Below are 18940 nucleotides of genomic sequence, written 5' to 3' on the forward strand. Positions count from 1 at the left end.
CTGTTTAGAGTACAGGCGGGGGTTGGGTGGGGAGGAGGGAGATTTGGGACATTGGTGATGGGAACGTTGCACTGGTGATGGGTGGTGTTCTTTACATGACTGAAACCCAAACACAATCATGTATGTAATCAAGGTGTTCAAATAAAAAAAAAAAGAGGTGAGGAAAATATGATGGACAGAGTTGCTCTCTGGGAGCACAAAAATCCTTCGGAAGGAGGGCAGGGTTGATGGGTGCACAGCAGAGAAGGTATTTAATGCCACTAACAGGCAAAAAAACAATATACATGTAAAGTGGTTGAAATGATCCGTTTTCGTTGTCCATTGTTCCACAATTAAAATTAAACAGGAGTCACCTTCCAGGTCTAAAAGCATTCAGAGACATCATGCTCACAAAGCAGTGACAAAAAATAATTTTTTAAAAAGCGGGGGGACAAGCAAAGCGTCGTCGAATTCATCTAATTTTGGTTTTATTTTTTTTATTTTTTTCCTCCGAACCCCGTTCTGGCCGACCGTCTGCTGTGACCCCCAATACCATATGCGGCCCCTATAAGCTTAGTGTAGAAGAGCATCCGAAAAGCCGGAAGTAGACGAACGGCGTTACCGGCTTTCCCAGCGGCCACCAGAAATCACCTCCCTTGACCTCCCGGCACTGTCACATCATCCAATCAAAGGGTCCAAAGCCTGAGCACCGCAGCCAATAGGAAGGCGTTTTCTTCACTCGTCCCGCCCTCCCCTGTTTCAAACCAGAAGGAGCCTATGAGAGCGGGCGGACGCGCGGCGCGCTGGTCTCTGAAGCTCCGGGCGCGGCCTTTGAAAAAAATAAAAAAAACGAAACCAAACAAAAACTGTCGTTGAGGAGCCATGGGGCAGCCGAAGCCCTCCGCCGCCGCGGGTGAGTTTGCGGCGGGGGAGCCGGGGCCTGTCTCTTGCAGGCGTTGTGAGCACGGACCGAGGAGCCTCGAAAGACTGCGCCGGCTGCTTTCCTCCCTGCTGTGCGCCCTGCTTGCTTGCTTGCACCCGCGCCTGGCAGGCGCTTCCTCCCCGTCCTTGCAGCCCGGACCCCTCATCTGGGCGGCAGGCGCAGGGCCTGGTCCTGCGGGGCCATATCTTCGGGAACGTCTCCGTGAGCCTCGCCACAGTTTTGGTTTTTGGGTCACACCCGACAGCCCTCAGGGGTACCTCCTGGCTCTACACTCAGAAATGGCTCCTGGCAAGCTCTGAGCACCATATGGGATGCCGGGTTTCCAACCGTCTTCTAGTCCAGCCTTTTTGGAAAACAGTACAGGTATTCTTCAATAACATTGAGCTGGAAATTGAGCTTCTTTATGATCCTTCGCCAAATCTTATGGGAACTGCCTGTATGATGAATGCTAGTGTCCAATGCTAGTGTATAACCAACCCCTGGGAGTCAGCAATACAGAAATGCATCATAAATATTGCCAGGGATGGGGCCGGAGAGATAGCATGGAGGTAAGGCGTTTGCGTTGCGTGCAGAAGGTCGGTGGTTCGAATCCCGGCATCCCAGATGGTCCCCCGAACCTGCCAGGAGCAATTTCTGAGCGTGGAGCCAGGAGTAACCCCTGAGTACTGCCGGGTGTGACTCCCCGCCAAAAAATGCCAGGGATGCAGAGACAGGGGATGCTGGCAACTGAGAAATGGCTGGATTCCGAGCTAGTCCTTCTGCGTGCAAGGCAGACACCCTGCCTCCGTGCTATCTCTCATGCCACTCCTCGCCACAGTTTTGTGGAAAGGTGCAGTTAGTTGGTCGTGTCTTAGCCGAGCCCGGTTGCGTCCTCTGCAACCCGATCCATGACAGCTGTCAGAAGTGAGGTCCTAAGCAATCGAACCCTGTTTCTCTTTGTCAACTTTGTGTTGACAGGTTAAGTCGGCCCTGAGCCCCAGGATCACAGGATCCCTGACTCTTGGATGGATGTACCCTGCTTGCCTTTCCATCCAAGGCCTGCGGCTCAGGTGCCTCCTGCTGCTAAGTGCTCACGTGCTTTGTAGTCTCGTAATACCTACCAAACATCTTCGAGTTTTCGAGTTCTGGACACCATACTAGACCTTTCACGTAACAGTCCTTAAAGATGAACAGGGCTGGCCCACCCCTTAGTTCCCCCAATGCAAGGTTGGCTCACCACTAGCTCAGAATCCAGCCATCTCTCAGTCACCAGCATCCCCTGTCTCTGCATCCCTGGCACATTCATAATGCATTTCTGTAGTGCTGACTCCCAGGGGTTGGTACATTAGTTGGACACTAGTATTTATACAGGCAGTTCCCATAAGATTTGGTTAAAGATCCTGAGGAAGCTCAGTTTCCAGGTTTTATTGAAGAATATCCATATTGTTTTCCTAAAAGGCTGAACTAGACAGCATTCCCACCAGCAGAGAATGAGAATCCCATTCTTCCCATATTCGCACCAGCACTGGTTGTTCTTGTTCTTTGTGATGTGTGCCAGTCTCTGGGGTGTGTGTGAGATGTGGTGTGAGATGATACCTCTTCCTTGCTTTGATTTGCATCTCTTTAATGATTAGTGATATGTAGTATTTTTTCGTGTGCCTTTTGGCCATTTGTATTTCTTCTTTGAGGAAAATGTTATTTCGTCACCCCGTTTTTGTATGAGGCTTAGATGTTTTTCTTGGTAAATTCTGCCAGTACTTTATATATAATCTTAGATATTAACTTTTTATCAGATTGAGTAAATAATATTTTCCCATTCCATGGGTAGCCATTCCATTCCATTTGTATCCTAGTCACTGTTCCCTTTGAAATGCAGAAGCTTCTCAGTGTAATGTAGTCCCATTTGTTTATCTCTGCTTTCACTTGCTTGGACAAAGGTTTTTTTTTTCCTCCTTGAAAATGCCTTTAGTCTCAATGTCATGGTGTTTTCCCTATGTTTTCCTCAATGTACCTTATGGTTTCAGGTCTGATATCAAGGTCTTTGATCTTTTTTGTTTTTGTTTTGTTTTGGGGCCACACCTGGTGACCCTTGGGGGTTACTCCTGGCTCTGCGCTCAGAAATTGCTCCTGACAGGCTCAGAGGACTATATGAGATGCCAGAGATCAAATCCGGGTCTATCCCAGATCAGCAGCATGCAAGGCAAACACCATACTGCTGTGCAATCGCTCTGGACCCTGATCCATGTTTTTTTTTTTAAATTTTGTGTCACACTCAGCTGTGCTCTGGGGTTACTCCTGGCTCTCCACTCATAGATCATTCCTGGCAGTGCTCGGGATATCATATAGGATGGAAGGGATGGAACCTGGCTAGGCTGCATACAAGACAAATGCTCTACCCCATGTGCTATTGCTCCAGCCCCCTTTAATCCATTTTGATTTGGTCTTTGCACATGCTATTAAGAGAGGTCTGAGTTCACTTTTGTGCATGTACTTGACCAGTTTTCCCAGCACCACTTCTATCCTCCACTTTGCCCCTTTATCAAAGATTAATTCATTATATACATGGGAGTTAGTCTCAGAAAACTCAGGTCTATTTCATTGATCTGAAGGTCTGTCTTTGTTGCAATACCATGCATTTTTGGTTTTGTTTTGTTTTTGTTTTTGGGTCACACCTGGCAGAGTTCAGGGGTTGCTTCTGGCTCTACACTCAGAAATCACTCCTAGCAGACTCGGACCATATGGGATTCTGGGATTCAAACCACCATCCGTTCTGGATCTGCTGTGTGCAAGGCAAAGGCCCTACCACTGTGCTATCTCTCCAGCCCAATACCATGCATTTTAATGACTATTGCTTTACAGTACAGTTTAAAATTGGCAAAAGTGATGCCTTTCATCTTCTTTTTCCCAAGGATTGCTTTAGCTACTTTGGGTGTTTATTGTTACAAATGAATTTCAGGAGTGTTTGATCCACTTCTTTGAAATATGTCATGAATATCCTTAGACAGGTTGCATTAAATCTGTACAATGCTTTGGGAAGTAATCCTATTTTATTGATGTAATTCCTCCCAATCCATGAGCAGGTATATATTTCCATTTCCTTGTGTCCTTGATTTCTTGGAATAGTGTTTTGTAGTTATCTTTGTATAGATCTTTCACCTCTTTAGTTAACTCCAAGGTACTTGATTTTCTGAAGCACAGTTGTGAATGGAATTTTTTTAATGTCTCTTTTTTCTCTTTCATTATTTGTATATAAAAATGTTACGGATTTTTTTTGTTAATTTTGTAGCCTGCCAATCTACTGTACAAATCTATTGTTTCTAGAAGATTTTTGGTAGAGTCTGTAGGATTTTTATAAATATAGTATCATGTCATCTGCCATGACTTCTTCCTTTCCTATCTGGATGCCATTGATATCATTTTTTTGTGTGTGTGTGTTTTTTTGTTTGTATTTTTGCCCGATTGCTATGGCAAGTACTTCCAGTACTTCATGAATAGAAGTGGCAAGAGGGGGCAACTTTTTCTAGTGCCAGATCTAGATGAAAGGCTTTTAATTTTTCCCCATTGAGTATAATATTTGCCATGGACTTGTGGTAGGGATATACCCTAGAAACACAAAAACACAATACAAAAATGCCCTCTGCACTCCTATGTTCATCTTAGCACTATTTACAATAGCTAGAATTTGGAAACAGCCCAGGTGTCCGACAACAGATGATTAGCTAAAGAAACTGTGGTACATCTACACAGTGGAATAATATGCTGCATAAGGAAAAATGAAGTCATGAAACTTACTTACACATGGATGGACATGAAAATTATTATGCTGAGTGAAATGAGTCAGAGGGAGAGGGATAAACATAGAACAATCTCATTCATCTGTGGGATATAAGGAAGGTAAATGACAGTGCAGGGACAGAGACAATAGAAATGAGGATTAGGAGGACCAATCCATGATGGGAAGCTTGCCACAAAAAGCTGAGAGTGCAGTTAGAATAGAGAAGGGTCTGCTGTGAAAGTGATAGTTGGAACTGGATTCTGAAAGGGGATAAAGTGACATGAAGGCACCCCTTCATTAACAGTAGTGCAAACCACGGTGTCAAAAAAGAGAGTGAAGTAAGTAGGCAAGGGTGTGTGGGTGGGAGGAAAGAGAGTATCACGAAGGATGGGAGGGAAACTGTTGACATTGTTGGCTGGAAATGCGCACTGGTGAAAGTAGTACATTGTGTGACTAATTCAATCATGAACAACTTTATCTGTGGAAAATAAACTAGTTATGAACAACCTTGTAAACACGGTGTTTAAATTAAAAGAAGAAAAAATTAGTTAAGGAGCGGGAGAGATAGTTGCTTTGCACACAGCAACTGGGATTCATTGCCCAGCACCCCATATTGACCCCTAAACCTTGCCAGCAGTGATCCCTAAGTGCAGAGCTGTAAGTCCTGAATACCCCAGAGTATGGCCCAAAAGAGAGAAGGGAAGGGAAGGGAAGGGAAGGGAAGGGAAGGGAAGGGAGGGGAGGGGAGGGGAGGGGAGGGGAGGGAAGGGAAGGGAAGGGAAGGGAAGGGAAGGGAAGGGAAGGGAAGGGAAGGGAAGGGAAGGGAAGGGAAGGGAAGGAAAAGGTAGGAAGGGAGGGAGGGAGGGAGGGAGGGAGAGAGGGAGGGAGGGAGAGAGGGAGGGAGGGAGGGAGGGAGGGAGGGAGGGAGGGAGGGAGGGAGGGAGGGAGGGAGAGGGAGAAAGAACGGAAGAATGAATGAATGAATATCATAGGCCTGACTTACTTCCTCATGTGGACCAGTAACAATTTATTCTTAGCAGGGGCCAGAGTAAAAGTACAGTAGTTAGGATGTTAAACTATAGCAGAGTGAAAGTACAGCAGGTGTGTGCTTGCCCCAAAACAAAACAAAACAAAACAAAGCAATTTTTTTATGCAGAATATAATTTGTAAGTGAGAAGCCAGGGATAGAACTTGGACAAAACAAACTTAGTTCCACATTCTGAGCTGACTTTGAGTATAACACTTAGCCCTGTTCAAATTTCAGCTATAAAATATCTCCAAGGATGATTGTGAGGGTTAAAGAAAATATGAGCATGAAGAGCTTAATATCGGAGAGAAAATGTGATTATTGTTGCTACTTCTTTTAAGTAAATTACAGAACAGTTTTGCCATTGAGAATAGTAAATCTCAAGCTAAAGTTCCATTGTTTGTTCCTTGCCTGTTTTGCAGAAGAACGACAAAGAAAACTCCAGGAGTACTTAGCAGCCAAGGGAAAACTGAAGTGCCACAACACCAAGTGAGTTTCTCTCCCTTGCTTCTTGCCCTGGTAGCTAACAGCCTTATCAAGCCGTTTCAGACTGCTCGATTGCCTTGTGAGCCTATAGTAATTGGAGAAGGGCCTTTATAGTAGATGCTAGGCAATATCTGTTAAGTCTATTTTCACTCTCCAAAGGAAGAAAGGGGAGAAGTTACAATATTTTCTATCATGCTAGAGGTTTATATCTGTGGGCTTGATTTTTTTTTCATATTTTTCTAAGGAAACAATTTTCATAATTTGCCAAAAAGGCTATATGTGTGACCCTGATTGTAGTGTTTCTTTGTACTTTGGTTTTGTTTGCTGAATCTTCTTTGTGAAGCACGAAATGAGTATGGTTGGGTCTTCCAGCAGTGCACATCCTCGTCCTCCAATCTCTTAGTGCTCGTTGGCTATTCCTCTCCACACTTGGGGCAGAATATAACCACTTTGCCAGTCTCTTCCTTTTGTCAGTATCTTGCTATCTTTATGCTCTTATTATATGTCCCATTTGTTAAACATTAGCATGTTTTCTTCCTCTTAGGTTGCTAATTTTTGTTTTGTTTTGTTTGTTTGTTTGTTTGTTTTTGGTTTTTGGGCCACACCTGCTGATGCTCAGGGGTTACTCCTGGCTATGTGCTCAGAAATCACCCATGGCTTGGGGGACCACACAGGATGTTGGGGGATCAAATCATGGTCAATCCTAGGCTAGCACACAAGGCATATGCCTTACGCCCTGCACCACCGCTTCGGCCCCTAATTTTTTATTTGGAAACTAATTTCTTTTTACATAATTTGCTTTTAATTTGCTTTTCACCTTTTAGGTTGTTTTTTGTTGTTGTTGTTGTTGATTTTTGTTCTTTTTTTCTTTACAAAGTTTATTCTTTTTCAAGTTTCTATATGGGCAAATGGAACACTATAAAGTACACATCCAACACGCAAATATTTTTAATTATTTTTTAACTATTTTATTTAAACACTGTGGTTACAAGGTTGATCATTGTAAAAATTATCCCATGCACCATATCTGAATCAGGGTTGTGCATGAAATAATCCAAACCAGGCTGAGGGTGAAACACTTGTCAGCTAGCAGTCTTTTACCTGGTGTGGAGCACCTACTGCCTGCCAGAGCTACCTTTTTTATTGAGGATAGAGACCACCCCAACATGGGGCAGTTAACGTGAGCTTTTCCCTCCAGGTTTACATTTAAGATAATCTTTGTTTTGATTGAAACCAAGTTGCAAACAAACATACAAAGAAACCAGGAATGAACTTTGTTTTAGGTAAAATAAGGTATTACCCAACAGATCATAAAAGAATTGGTTTTCTTTCATAATTACAAAGTTTTTCATAATTGAGTTTCAGTTGTACAATGTAAAACACCATTCACCTGTGTACATTTCCTGCCACCAATGTCCCCAGTTTCACTCCAACCCTCCCCCTGCCTTCCCCTTCTCTCTTTTTTTTTTCTTTTAGACTCTGTCTTTTACTAATGAAGGGATATCATGCATATATCATTTTGTCTCCTTTTATCACCCAATTCTTGTCCAGAGTGATCATTTCCAGCTATCATTGTCATAGTGGTCATTTTTCTGCCCTAACTACACTCCCCCGCTATTTGTGGCAACTTCCTACCACTTGGGTTGCTTCTAGAGTCTGGCTATTGTGAATAGTGCTACAATGAATATAGAAATGCAGAGTACTTTTCTGCATTGTTGGTCTCCTAGGTTATATTTTGAGAAGTGATACTACAGGATCATATGGAAGCTTAATTTCTAGTTTTTTGAGGAATATCCATATTGTTTTCCAGAAAGGCTGGACTAAACAGCATTCCCATCAGCAGTAAATGAGAGTCCCTTTCTCCCCACATCCACACCAGCTCTGGTTGTTCTTGTTCATTGTGTTGTGTGCCAATCTCTGTGGTGTGAGATGATGCCTCATTGTTTTGCATCTTCCTAATGATCAGTAAAGGAAAGAATTTTTTTCATATGCCTTTTGGCCTATTCTTACTTTCTTGACATAATTCCTTTCTTCTTCAACTATGATTTCATCAGTAATATATCAGCTACTCAAAATGGGTCCTTTTCCTTCCAGGGCTTACATTATGATTAACATCTTAATAGTCTCATTATTTTGGGGCGGGGGGCACACCCGTTGACACTCAGGGGTTACTCCTGGCTATGCGCTCAGAAATCGCTCCTGGCTTGGGGGACCATATGGGATGCCGGGGATCGAACCTAGGTCCATCCTAGGATAGCGCTTGCAAGACAGACAACTTAATTCTAGCGCCACCACTCCAGCCCCTATTTTTTAACTTTTAAAATGCTTCATTAATTTTTCTTCTCTTCCCTTCCTTGCTGTTGTTGTTTGATAGCCTAGCTGTGACAAGAGTCCTTTATGATCCATAGAAATTGAACCCTATATTTCTCCTCCTCTTTCCTATACTTTTTTATATTTTCTGTCTGATTATTTGGGTTTCATGTATACTGATGTTGTGTGTGGGTGTTTTTTATTAGATCACCTTCCCTTATCATAAAACTGTTTTTGTAAAGAAACTTAAAATGAGAGGGATTTTTATTTTTGTTTTGCTTGGGACCACACGTGATGGACTTACTCTACTCAGGGATCTCTTTTGATGGTGCTCAGGACCATCCAGGTGCCAGGTGACTGAACCCAAGACAGCCATGTGCAAGGCGAGTGCCCTGCCCACTATACTATGACTCCAATTTGGAGGGAGCTTTTTTTCCAAGAGGCAGTTAAAGGGCTGGCAAGATGTACAATGGATATGGTGTTTGCATTTACTTTGCATGCAGAAGCCCTAGGTCTGGTCCCCAGTTCCACATGATATGGTGCACATGTTCCGCACACACACACACACATACCTCACTCACACTCACATACACACATTTTCTTTTGTGGATGTGTGCATAAGTGTGTGTATATATAATAGGATAGGATATTTCTGAGGTCATTTTAAAACTTAATGATCCAGAGTAATAATATAAAAGTAGAGTGGTTTGCCTTCATGCGAACAATCTGGATTGATTCTTGAATCCCATCTGTGCCTTGAGCACCACCCGGAGTAATTCCTGAGTGCAGAACCAGGAGTAACCTCTGAGTATTTCCAGGTGTGGCCAAAAAAATTTTTTAATGTTAAGAGTAGTTGTAGTCTTCAAGGAATAGAATAATGGAACTTTGTTATAAAAGATTATAAGGAAGTATTTTATCAGGTATAAATTAAATTATTTTATTATTTGGTAATTGTAATCATTTAAAATTCTAAGCTTTGATTCCTCTCAGTAATAGCATTGCAAACCACAGTGTCTAAAAGGGGTAATAAAGAAGAGAGTGAGTGAGAGAAAAAATGTCTGCCCCAGAGGCAGACAGCAGGAAGGGCAGGTGGGAAACAGGGGACATCGGTGTGAAGAAATGTGCTCTGGCGAAGGCTGTTGTACCTTGTATGATTAAGACTCAATCATATATCTGAGAGAGAAAACCAACTGTACTATGAACAACCTTGTAACCATGGTGTTTAAATAAAGTAATAAAAAATAAAATAAGGGCCCGGAGAGATAGCACAGAGGCGTTTGCCTTGCAAGCAGCCGATCCAGGACCAAAGGTGGTTGGTTCGAATCCCGGTGTCCCATATGGTCCCCCGTGCCTGCCAGGAGCTATTTCTGAGCAGATAGCCAGGAGTAACCCCTGAGTACCACCAGGTGTGACCCAAAAAATAAATAAATAAATAAATAAATAAATAAAATAAACTTCTAAGCTTAATAGACTCAGTCATTGTACTCTCCAAATCTTGTTGATCCATCTTTACTAAGAATTAATCTTATTTTGTCTTTTATAGACCTTATCTAAAAGCCAAGAATAGTTGCCCGAATCCTCCACATTCTAAACCCGTAAGTAGCAATTATTCCTTGTAGAAATCTCTATTTGAATTATTAGTAATAAAGCTACTAATCACCATATTAGCTTAAAGAACATGTATAGCAATGATACTTCTTATAAATAACAGTTTAGTCTGATAGGAAATTATTTTGTTGAAAGTAAATAATATTATAGTTCAGATTTATGAATTTAAAAATCCTTAAGTGCACTTTGATCCTCTTATTGCTAGCTTTTATTGAATACTAGTACAAGTACAAGCTAGGTGGCCAGCTAGGTTACATGCTAGGTGTGCTAGGTTGCCAACTTTACATTAAATTTATGCAGTAGTTACTTATTAGTAACCCCATTTTGCAGATGAGGGAACTGAGTCACAGAAAAGATGAGTATATAGTCACATAGCTGTAAAGTGACAGAGCAAAGTGTTTGTGGTGCTAACCATTTTGGTATGCTGCATGAAGTTAAATAACTCAGTACATCTCATTAAAAAGAATAGCTGTGTTGGCTCTTGCAAATTATTTAACAAAATATGCCTATTAATTGGTTTAATTTAGCAGATTGTGGATAAAATTGTAAAGGAGTCAAATATAGCAAGAGCCTTAATGGAGGAAATTAATCTCCTTAAAACAGTACAAATTGTTGCTCTTGCAGTTTTGCAAGTCAATAAAAATTGTACCTTCTATATTTTGGTTTGTTTATTATAAGGCCAACCCAGCAGTGCTCTGGGGTTACTTCTGGCTCTGAGCTCAGAAATTATTCCCAACAGGTTCAGGGGATGCCATATGGGATGCCAGAGATCAAACCCCAGTCAACCGCTTGCAGGGCAAATGCCCTACACATTGTGCTATTGCTCTGGCCCCTAATTTTATCTAAATTCTAAAATAACATTTCTCATGGTGAGATATCAGTGCTGAGTATAGTACCTTTTTTGGGGGGCCACACCCATTTGATGCTCAGGGGTTACTCCTGGCTAAGCGCTCAGAAATTGCCCCTGGCTTGGGGGACCATATGAGACTAGCGCTTGCAAGGCAGACACCTTACCTCTAGCGCCACCTCACCGGCCCCAAGTATAGTACCTTGAATGAGTAATCACTAAACACACACACATAGGCATGTTTATGCCATATTTGAACTCTTTGGTATGTGTGCATATGATGTCATTAGTTATTGGAAGATAAAAAAATGTATATAAGGAAAAAATCATGTGAACAACTAGGAATTACTGTCTTATATTCTGCTTCATGCAGATCGAACTAGACAACGTGCAAATCTTAAAGGGAGAATCTGCTAAAAAGCCAACATTAGAGTACATGGGCCTTTAGAAGTCGGCAGCACTTCCTTATATCATTTTGTAAATGAGGTGACACTTTATCTGCTTGACACAGCAATGAAGATAAAATGCAGTTGGGTGGGTAAGCCCAAAAAGATAGCACTGCAGGTAAGGCACTTAACTTGCGTATGTCTGACCTGGGTACAATCCATGACACCCCATATGGTTCCCAAAATCTTCATGAAAACTGATTCCTGAGCAAGAACCAGAAGTAAGCCCTGAACAAACAGCAGGTATGGCCCAAAAAACTAACACCTCCCTCCCCAAAAAAAATGAAGTTGGGAAGTGAATTATGGAATTGAAGCAAAATCAAAATAAGCAAAAAAAGATTATATAGATTATATTATAAAAATATATATAAAGATTATAGTCATCTTTACAATTGTATAATGTTTCACAATATATCAAATACTTTTAGTACCTAAGATTTTATTAATCGTAAGCACTAAGCACTAAAATATGTAATAATATGTGCTTATTATTAAATAAAGATATTGACATTTAAATACAGGATAAAATTTAATACTGTATAATTCATATATGAGACTGTACCACCAAAGATAACAATAAAATATAAATATAAATAAGGGCCCGGAGAGATAGCACAACGATGATTGCCTTGCAAGCAGCCGATCCAGGACCTAAGGTGGTTGGTTCGAATCCTGGTGTCCCATATGGTCCCCTGTGCCTGCCAGGAGCTATTTCTGAGCAGACAGCCAGGAGTAACCCCTGAGCACCGCCAGGTGTGGCCCAAAAACCAAAAAAATAAATAAATATAAATAAATATCACTGCACACGATACTGGGTGTGCTTATACAGTACATGATCTCTCTACAGCTCTCCACCCTACAATTGCTCTTTGTCCTTTTCTCTCTCTCCTATTTTCTCTCTTGTTTCTATCTTCTCTTTCCATCTTCTTAGACTTAGTATCTGCCCTCAAAACTATTTTACTTCCAAAAGAAAATACTAATGGATGAAGAATCTGAATCATAGACACAGGAGATGGTTCAAAGGACTAGATGGGGCTCTTGCTTTGCAAGTGGAAACCTGGAATTGATTTCTAACACAGCAGAGTCTCTCTAGCACTGAATCAGGGACTAGCCCTAAAACACCAGGTATATTTCAAAAACAGAATATAGGGGGGCCAGAAAGGTGGTGCTAGAGGTAAGGCGCCTGCCTTGCAAGTGCTAGCGTAGAACCGTAGTTTGATCCCTCAATGTCCCATATGGTCCCCCCAAGCCAGGGGCGATTTCTGAGCGCATAACCAGGAGTAACCCCTGAGCATCAAACGAGTGTGGCCAAAAAAAAAAAAAAAAAAAAAAAAAAACCAGAGAATATAAATGGACATTTTGCCAAAGAAGACATAGAAATAATCATTTCAGGACATGAAAAGATTGTCATTGACCATTAGAGAAATACAAAAATAAAACAACAGGGAAATGTATTTCATGCCCAGTAGGATGGCTAGAATCAAAAATAACAAGTGTTGGTTGGGGCCTGAGAGAGAGTACAGTAAGTTAGGTACCTGCCACATACACCAACTCTGGATCAATCGTTGGTACCACGTAAGGTCCCCAAACCCTACAAGAAGTGTTCCCTGAGCACAGAGCTAGAAGCAAGTCCTGAATACCACCAGGTGTGGCCCAAAATGAGGGAGGGGGCTATAAAATAAAAAGTATTGAAGGGGAAAAAAAACAATTAAGCTCAAGCATCCATTAGCTGATGAATGGATGGATAATCAAATGTAGTTAAAAAGTAGTCAACAGAGGGGCCAGACCGATAGAATAGCGGGTAGGACGCTTGCCTTGCACGCTTTCGACCTGAGTTCAGTCACCGGCATCCCACATGGCCCCCTGAGCATGCCAGAAAGGCGTCCTGAGCAAAGCTAGGAATAGCCCCTGAGCATCGCCGGGTGTGGTTAAAAAAAAGTAGTCAACAGAGGATATGGAACTAGCTTTACTTTCTACTCAATTTTGCTGTAAGTCTAAAATTGCTATTAGAAATACAGTTTATTGATTAAAATAAGGAATTTCTCATAGATGATATGTCTGAGTGATCCTTGAAGATGATGCTAAGTGAAAGAAGCCAGACAAGAAGACCATATGTGGCCTAATCCCATGTATATGTGCTATCCAGAATTGTATGACTGAAACTCAATCATAAATCTTATCTCACAGTGATTTAATTAGCAGATTTATTTTTAAAGATAAAAGAATAGTGGGGGGTGCAGCAGGTAGGGTATTTGTCTTGCATGCAGCTGACCCAGGTTCAATTCCCAGCATCTCATATGTCCCCCATATTCAAGGAATGATTACTGAGCACAGAGCCAGAAGTAACCCCTGAGCACTGCTGGGTATTGCCCAAAACCAAAAACAAAAGAAAGAATCGTGAGGAGAGCCAGAGAAATAATTCAGTAGACTGAGCTCATGCTTTTTTTTCAGGATAGCTTGAATTGATCACAAGCTTGAACACCCCTGGGTGTGAACAATCAAAACAAAAAGTACTATATTAAGAATGTATTTTTTTTTTTATAAATTTTCTTTGTCTTTCTAGACTCTTAAACCCAAAAAGGATCTTACCAACCATGTTGCTTTGCCTGTCAAAGTTAAAAGGCCTATCAGCACCAAACTTCAGTCCCGACCTACCAATCTCACAGGACCCCAGAAGCCAAAATTGGAACCACCAAAATCTCTGGGCAAAAGACTGACTTCAGCATGTGTTTCTTCTAACCCAAACTGTAAGCCTTCCAACAATTGTCAACAACATGAAGGCAAGTCATCCACGAGTATATCCACAAGTACAGAGCTATCACTTAATACACATAAATTAACAACTACAAGGCAGCAAAAACCAGATCAAGGAGATACTGAATGTATAAACTCTGTGGACAATGCCCGTGTTGAAAATAATTCCCGGGACAACTTTCTGAAAGAGATGAACAAAGAGAACTTTCCCTGTACCTTAGCAAATTCTGAGAAGGAGCACCATGGTGAATTATGGACCATAAGTAAACCAAAGACTAACTCAGATAATCCAACCAAGAGCAATATAGCTTCTAGACAAGACTTACACAAAAGCTCAGTGAAGAGTACTATTCTGCAGGACCGAGTTAATAAACAATGCCACGTCAGGATTCTTCCAGCAAAGTCACAACAACTCGCTCGAGAAGCAGAACTTAGAAAACCAGGAGGGAAAACCCAAAAGACAGCTTCCTCTCACTTTGCTCAGGCTGGTAGCAGGGTTCAAGTGAAACCAGCAGTCGCAGATATAAAGGCTACAAGGGGTAAATATAAAAAAGCAAATGAAACTAAGTTCCAAACCTACACTGTTACTAAACAGAAAGTAGAAAATTCCAAGTACAAGACATGCCCCAATGTGCTCCAGGGAGAATATTGCAAAAGACATGAACATATTAAACAGGACCATAAGTCCACTCAGTCTAATGTTAGACCTCAGACATCAAGTGTACTGCAAAAGTCAAAAGCAATCAGCCAAAAGCCTAATTTGGCAAGTGGCAACTTTAATTCAACACTTCCAATAACCCCAAGTATAAGTGTGAATGGAATTAATGGGAATAAATTCAACATCTGCTGTCAGCCAAAAGCACAGACTGTAGATGCCAGGTTGAAAACAACTCTTCCTCAGAATCGATTTCTGAGTAGGACAGCTCCTAGGACTCAAGCAGGTGGCACAGCCTTAAAAGGCAGAGGATCTCCGCATGGGACCCAAACAAATCCAGATGCTAAAAAGAACACTGCAGTAAAGAATCGCAGGTACTTCCCTTTGTTTCCACAATTTGAAATGATAAATAGTTAAGGAAATAGACCATAACTAATGACCCTGAGTGATATTTGAGTTCAGACTTTTTTAAAATAAAGAAAAATTTGAAGCATATATAACAGCTTTCATATTCATTCATGTGTAGAAAAAATTTCATGACTTCATTTTTTTCCTGACAGCTGCATAGTATTTCTTTAGCCACTCATCTGTTGTTGGGCATTTGGGTTGTTTCCAGATTTTGGGTATTGTAAATAGTGCTGCAATGAATATAGGTGTGGAGAAGGCATTTTTGTATTGTGTTTTTGTGTTCCCAGTGTATATCCCTAGGAGTGGAATAGCTGGATCATATGGGAGCTCTATTTCCAGTTTTTTGAGGAATCTCCATATTGTTTTCCATAAAGGCTGGACTAGACAGCATTCCCACCAGCAGTGAATGAGAGTTCCTTTATCCCCACATTCCTGCCAGCATTGATTGTTCTTTGTGATGTGTGCCAGTCTCTATGGCATGAGATGTGTACCTCATTGTTGTTTTGATTTGCATGGATGGACATGGAAACTATTATGCTGAGTGAAATAAGTCAGAGGGAGAGAGATAGATACAGAATAGTCTCATTCATCTATGGGATTTAAGAAAAATAAAAGGCATTATTGTAATAATACCCAGAAACAATAGAGGTGAGGGCTGGAAGGATGGACCACAATATGAAATTTACCACAAAGAGTGGTGAGTGCAGTTAGAGAAATAACTACATTAACAACTATCACGACAATGGTAGTGAGTGAGAGAAGTAGTATGCCTGTCTTGAATACAGGCAAGGGGTGGAGGAGGAAAAAGATGGGGGGGGCATTGGTGGTGGAAGGTTGCACTGGTGAAGGGGGGTGGTCATTTTTTATAACTGAAACCTAACTACAAACATGTCTGTAATCATGGTGCTTGGATAAAGATTTAAAAAAAAAAAAGCATCTATACCATAGGCTACACACACATCTGGTAGTTATAATTTTTTGTATTCTTGTAACTTTTTAACAGTGTTGGCGGGGATGTGGAGAGAAAGGAACTCTTATCCACTGCTGGTGGGAATGCCACCAGCGATATGGAGATTCCTCCAAAAACTGGAAATCGAGCTCCCATACGATCCAGCTATACCACTCCTAGGAATATACCCTAGGAACATAAAAATACAATACAAAAACCCCTTCCTTACACCTATATTCATTGCAGCACTATTTACCATAGCAAGACTATGGAAACAACCAAGATGCCCTTCAACAGATGAATGGCTAAAGAAACTGTGGTACATATACACAATGGAATATTATGCAGCTGTCAGGAGAGATGAAGTCATGAAATTTTCCTATACAACGATGTACACAGAATCTTATGCTGAGTGAAATAAGTCAGAGAGAGAGAGAAAAACGCAGAATGGTCTCACTCATCTATGGGTTTTAAGAAAAATGAAAGACATTCTTGCAATAATAATTTTCAGGCACAAAAGATAAAAGAGCTGGAAGTTCCAGCTCACCTCAGGAAGCTCACCACAAATAGTGATGAGTTTAGTTAGAGAAATAACTACATTTTGAACTGTCCTAATAATGAGAATGTATGAGGGAAATGGAGAGCCTGTTTAGAGTACAGGCGGGGGTCGGGTGGGGAGGAGGGAAACTTGGGACATTGGTGATGGGAATGTTGCACTGGTGATGGGTGGTGTTCTTTACATGACTGAAACCCAAACACAATCATGTATGTAATCAAGGTGTTTAAATAAAAAAAAATGATCATTAAAAAAAAAAAAAAAGAAAATGGAGATAGAAGTAGTGAGTAAGAAATAGTTCAATGGACCAGAGTGATAGCACAGCAGTAGGGTGTTTGCCTTGCATGCTGTCGACTCAGGATGGGCCTGGGTTCGATCCCTGGCATTTAATATGGTCCCCCAAGCCTGCCAGGAGCAATTTCTGAGCGTAGAGCCAGGAGTAACCCCTGGGTGCTCTCGGGTGTGGTCCAAAAACAACAACAATGAAAAAGAAATAGGTCAAGATGTGAGCCTTTATTCAAGAAGTGTACTTCATAAATTAAATAGCAAAGAACCAGTGTAGGCAGAAGGACCCCATAAATCCATCTATAGTTCAGATGTTTAAATGACTATGAACCAGGGAAGTGATAGATGTTTAAATGACTGTGAACCAGGGAAGTGATTAGTCCCTTATAAAGAAAAGCAGTGGCTAATCTAGAAAAGTTAACAGGGAAGAAAGAACTGGAAACATGAGTCTGAGCTGGTCACATTTTAGAAAATTAAGCTAGAGGGGGTGGTAGAGATGGTGCAGGCTAAGGTGCTTGCTTTGTATTGACTGGCCTAAGTTTGATTCCCTGATACCACATATGGCCCCTGAACATCGACAACAGAGACCAGACCTTGCCTCCCCTTCTCCCTACTAAACAACTATCAGCTGCTTAAAAACAAGAATAGAGAATGTTAAGCAAGGATTAGAACTTGGTATACTACAGACCTGTACCTTAAAACAAGAGTCCCTGAAATTATTAATCTTATTTGATCTGTATGACCAGGCACAACCTAAGAAATTTGGTCCTTTGCAGTAACAAGGACCCTCTCTCCAGGGGTCACAATGTAGTTTTGGTGGGTCAAACCCAGTTGAATAGCAGATAAAGAGCTTATGGTGAGTCAGTCATTGAACTCATCATTGGAAAAATCCTTTAGGGAAACATTTGTTTCATCAAGTAGCATACAGGGGAAATGAACATTTTCAAAGAAAGTGGCACCAAGAGCTGCCACTGAGAGCCCTGTAATCTCACCAGCATCTGGTTCTAAAGGTATAGGCAGCCACTGCTGCTATCACACACATTCACCAGCTGTTCTTCAGTCCATTCTCCTGCTTGCATAGTTAAAGTTTATTGATACTCAGTCATTTTATATTATCCACTTTAGAAACTTGACTATGTACTTACTATGTATGTTTATATTTTATATATACATATGTGTGATTTTTAATTGCATAACAGGAAACAGCTAGAAGAATGGCAGAAATCTAAGGGGAAGGTCTATAAACGGCCTCCCATGGAACTTAAAACAAAAAGAAAAGTCATAGAAGAAATGAATATTTCATTCTGGAAGAGCATGGAGAAAGAAGAAGAAGAAAAAAAAGTTCAACTTGAGCTGTCCAGTAAAATCAACAGCACTCTGACAGAATGTCTACAGCTCATTGAAAGAGTAAGTAGGAATAAGCACATAAAGCCCTGGCCTATAGCCTTAATGTTTTTCAGCATTTACTTTATATATTATATAATGTAATAATGCTTAATATATTATAGGAGCATTTTGTTCAGAAGAGGTTTCTAGGGAACCCTGAGCCAGGAGTTGGATATGAGGCCAGGAAGTGTTGGGCCAATAGCATGTGGTATTAAAGCAAGGTCTGTGGAGAGAAGCTTTTGCCCAGTTCCATGGAGGCCCCTTGGAGGCTGTGAGATGCACATTATAGCACAGCCCTTACAGGCACAGAACCCCTGCCAGTCTCCCAAGTTCCCGGGTGTTCCTGACTTTCTGACACAATCCAATGTCCATTGTGAGACTAGGAACACACAACTGTAAAGGGATCCTCTACATGGGTGCCACACATGGGACTGACAGTAAAGAGGAAGCTGAAGTCCGAGGGTGGAAAGCAGGGTTCTGGCAGCAGTCTCTGAATCTGAGGAACAGTGGCTGGGGATGGCAAAATCTAGAAGCCACCTGAGAGAAA

General features: G+C 41.3%; 1 protein-coding gene across 1 annotated transcript in view; it reads left to right on the plus strand.

The window, feature by feature from the left end:
• The first annotated feature begins 789 nt into the window (after positions 1-789).
• Positions 790-18940, plus strand: part of CKAP2L (cytoskeleton associated protein 2 like) — a 30059-nt gene continuing 11908 nt past the window's right edge. Inside the window, exons 1-5 of the mRNA XM_049784459.1 lie at positions 790-892; positions 6126-6192; positions 10043-10094; positions 13964-15183; positions 18207-18414. Coding sequence (XP_049640416.1) covers positions 862-892; positions 6126-6192; positions 10043-10094; positions 13964-15183; positions 18207-18414 — 1578 coding nt within the window. The 5' untranslated portion in view covers positions 790-861. The remainder of the gene's footprint in view (positions 893-6125; positions 6193-10042; positions 10095-13963; positions 15184-18206; positions 18415-18940) is intronic.

This window comes from Suncus etruscus, chromosome 12 (assembly GCF_024139225.1).
Source record: "Suncus etruscus isolate mSunEtr1 chromosome 12, mSunEtr1.pri.cur, whole genome shotgun sequence".
Lineage (NCBI taxonomy): Eukaryota > Metazoa > Chordata > Mammalia > Eulipotyphla > Soricidae > Suncus > Suncus etruscus.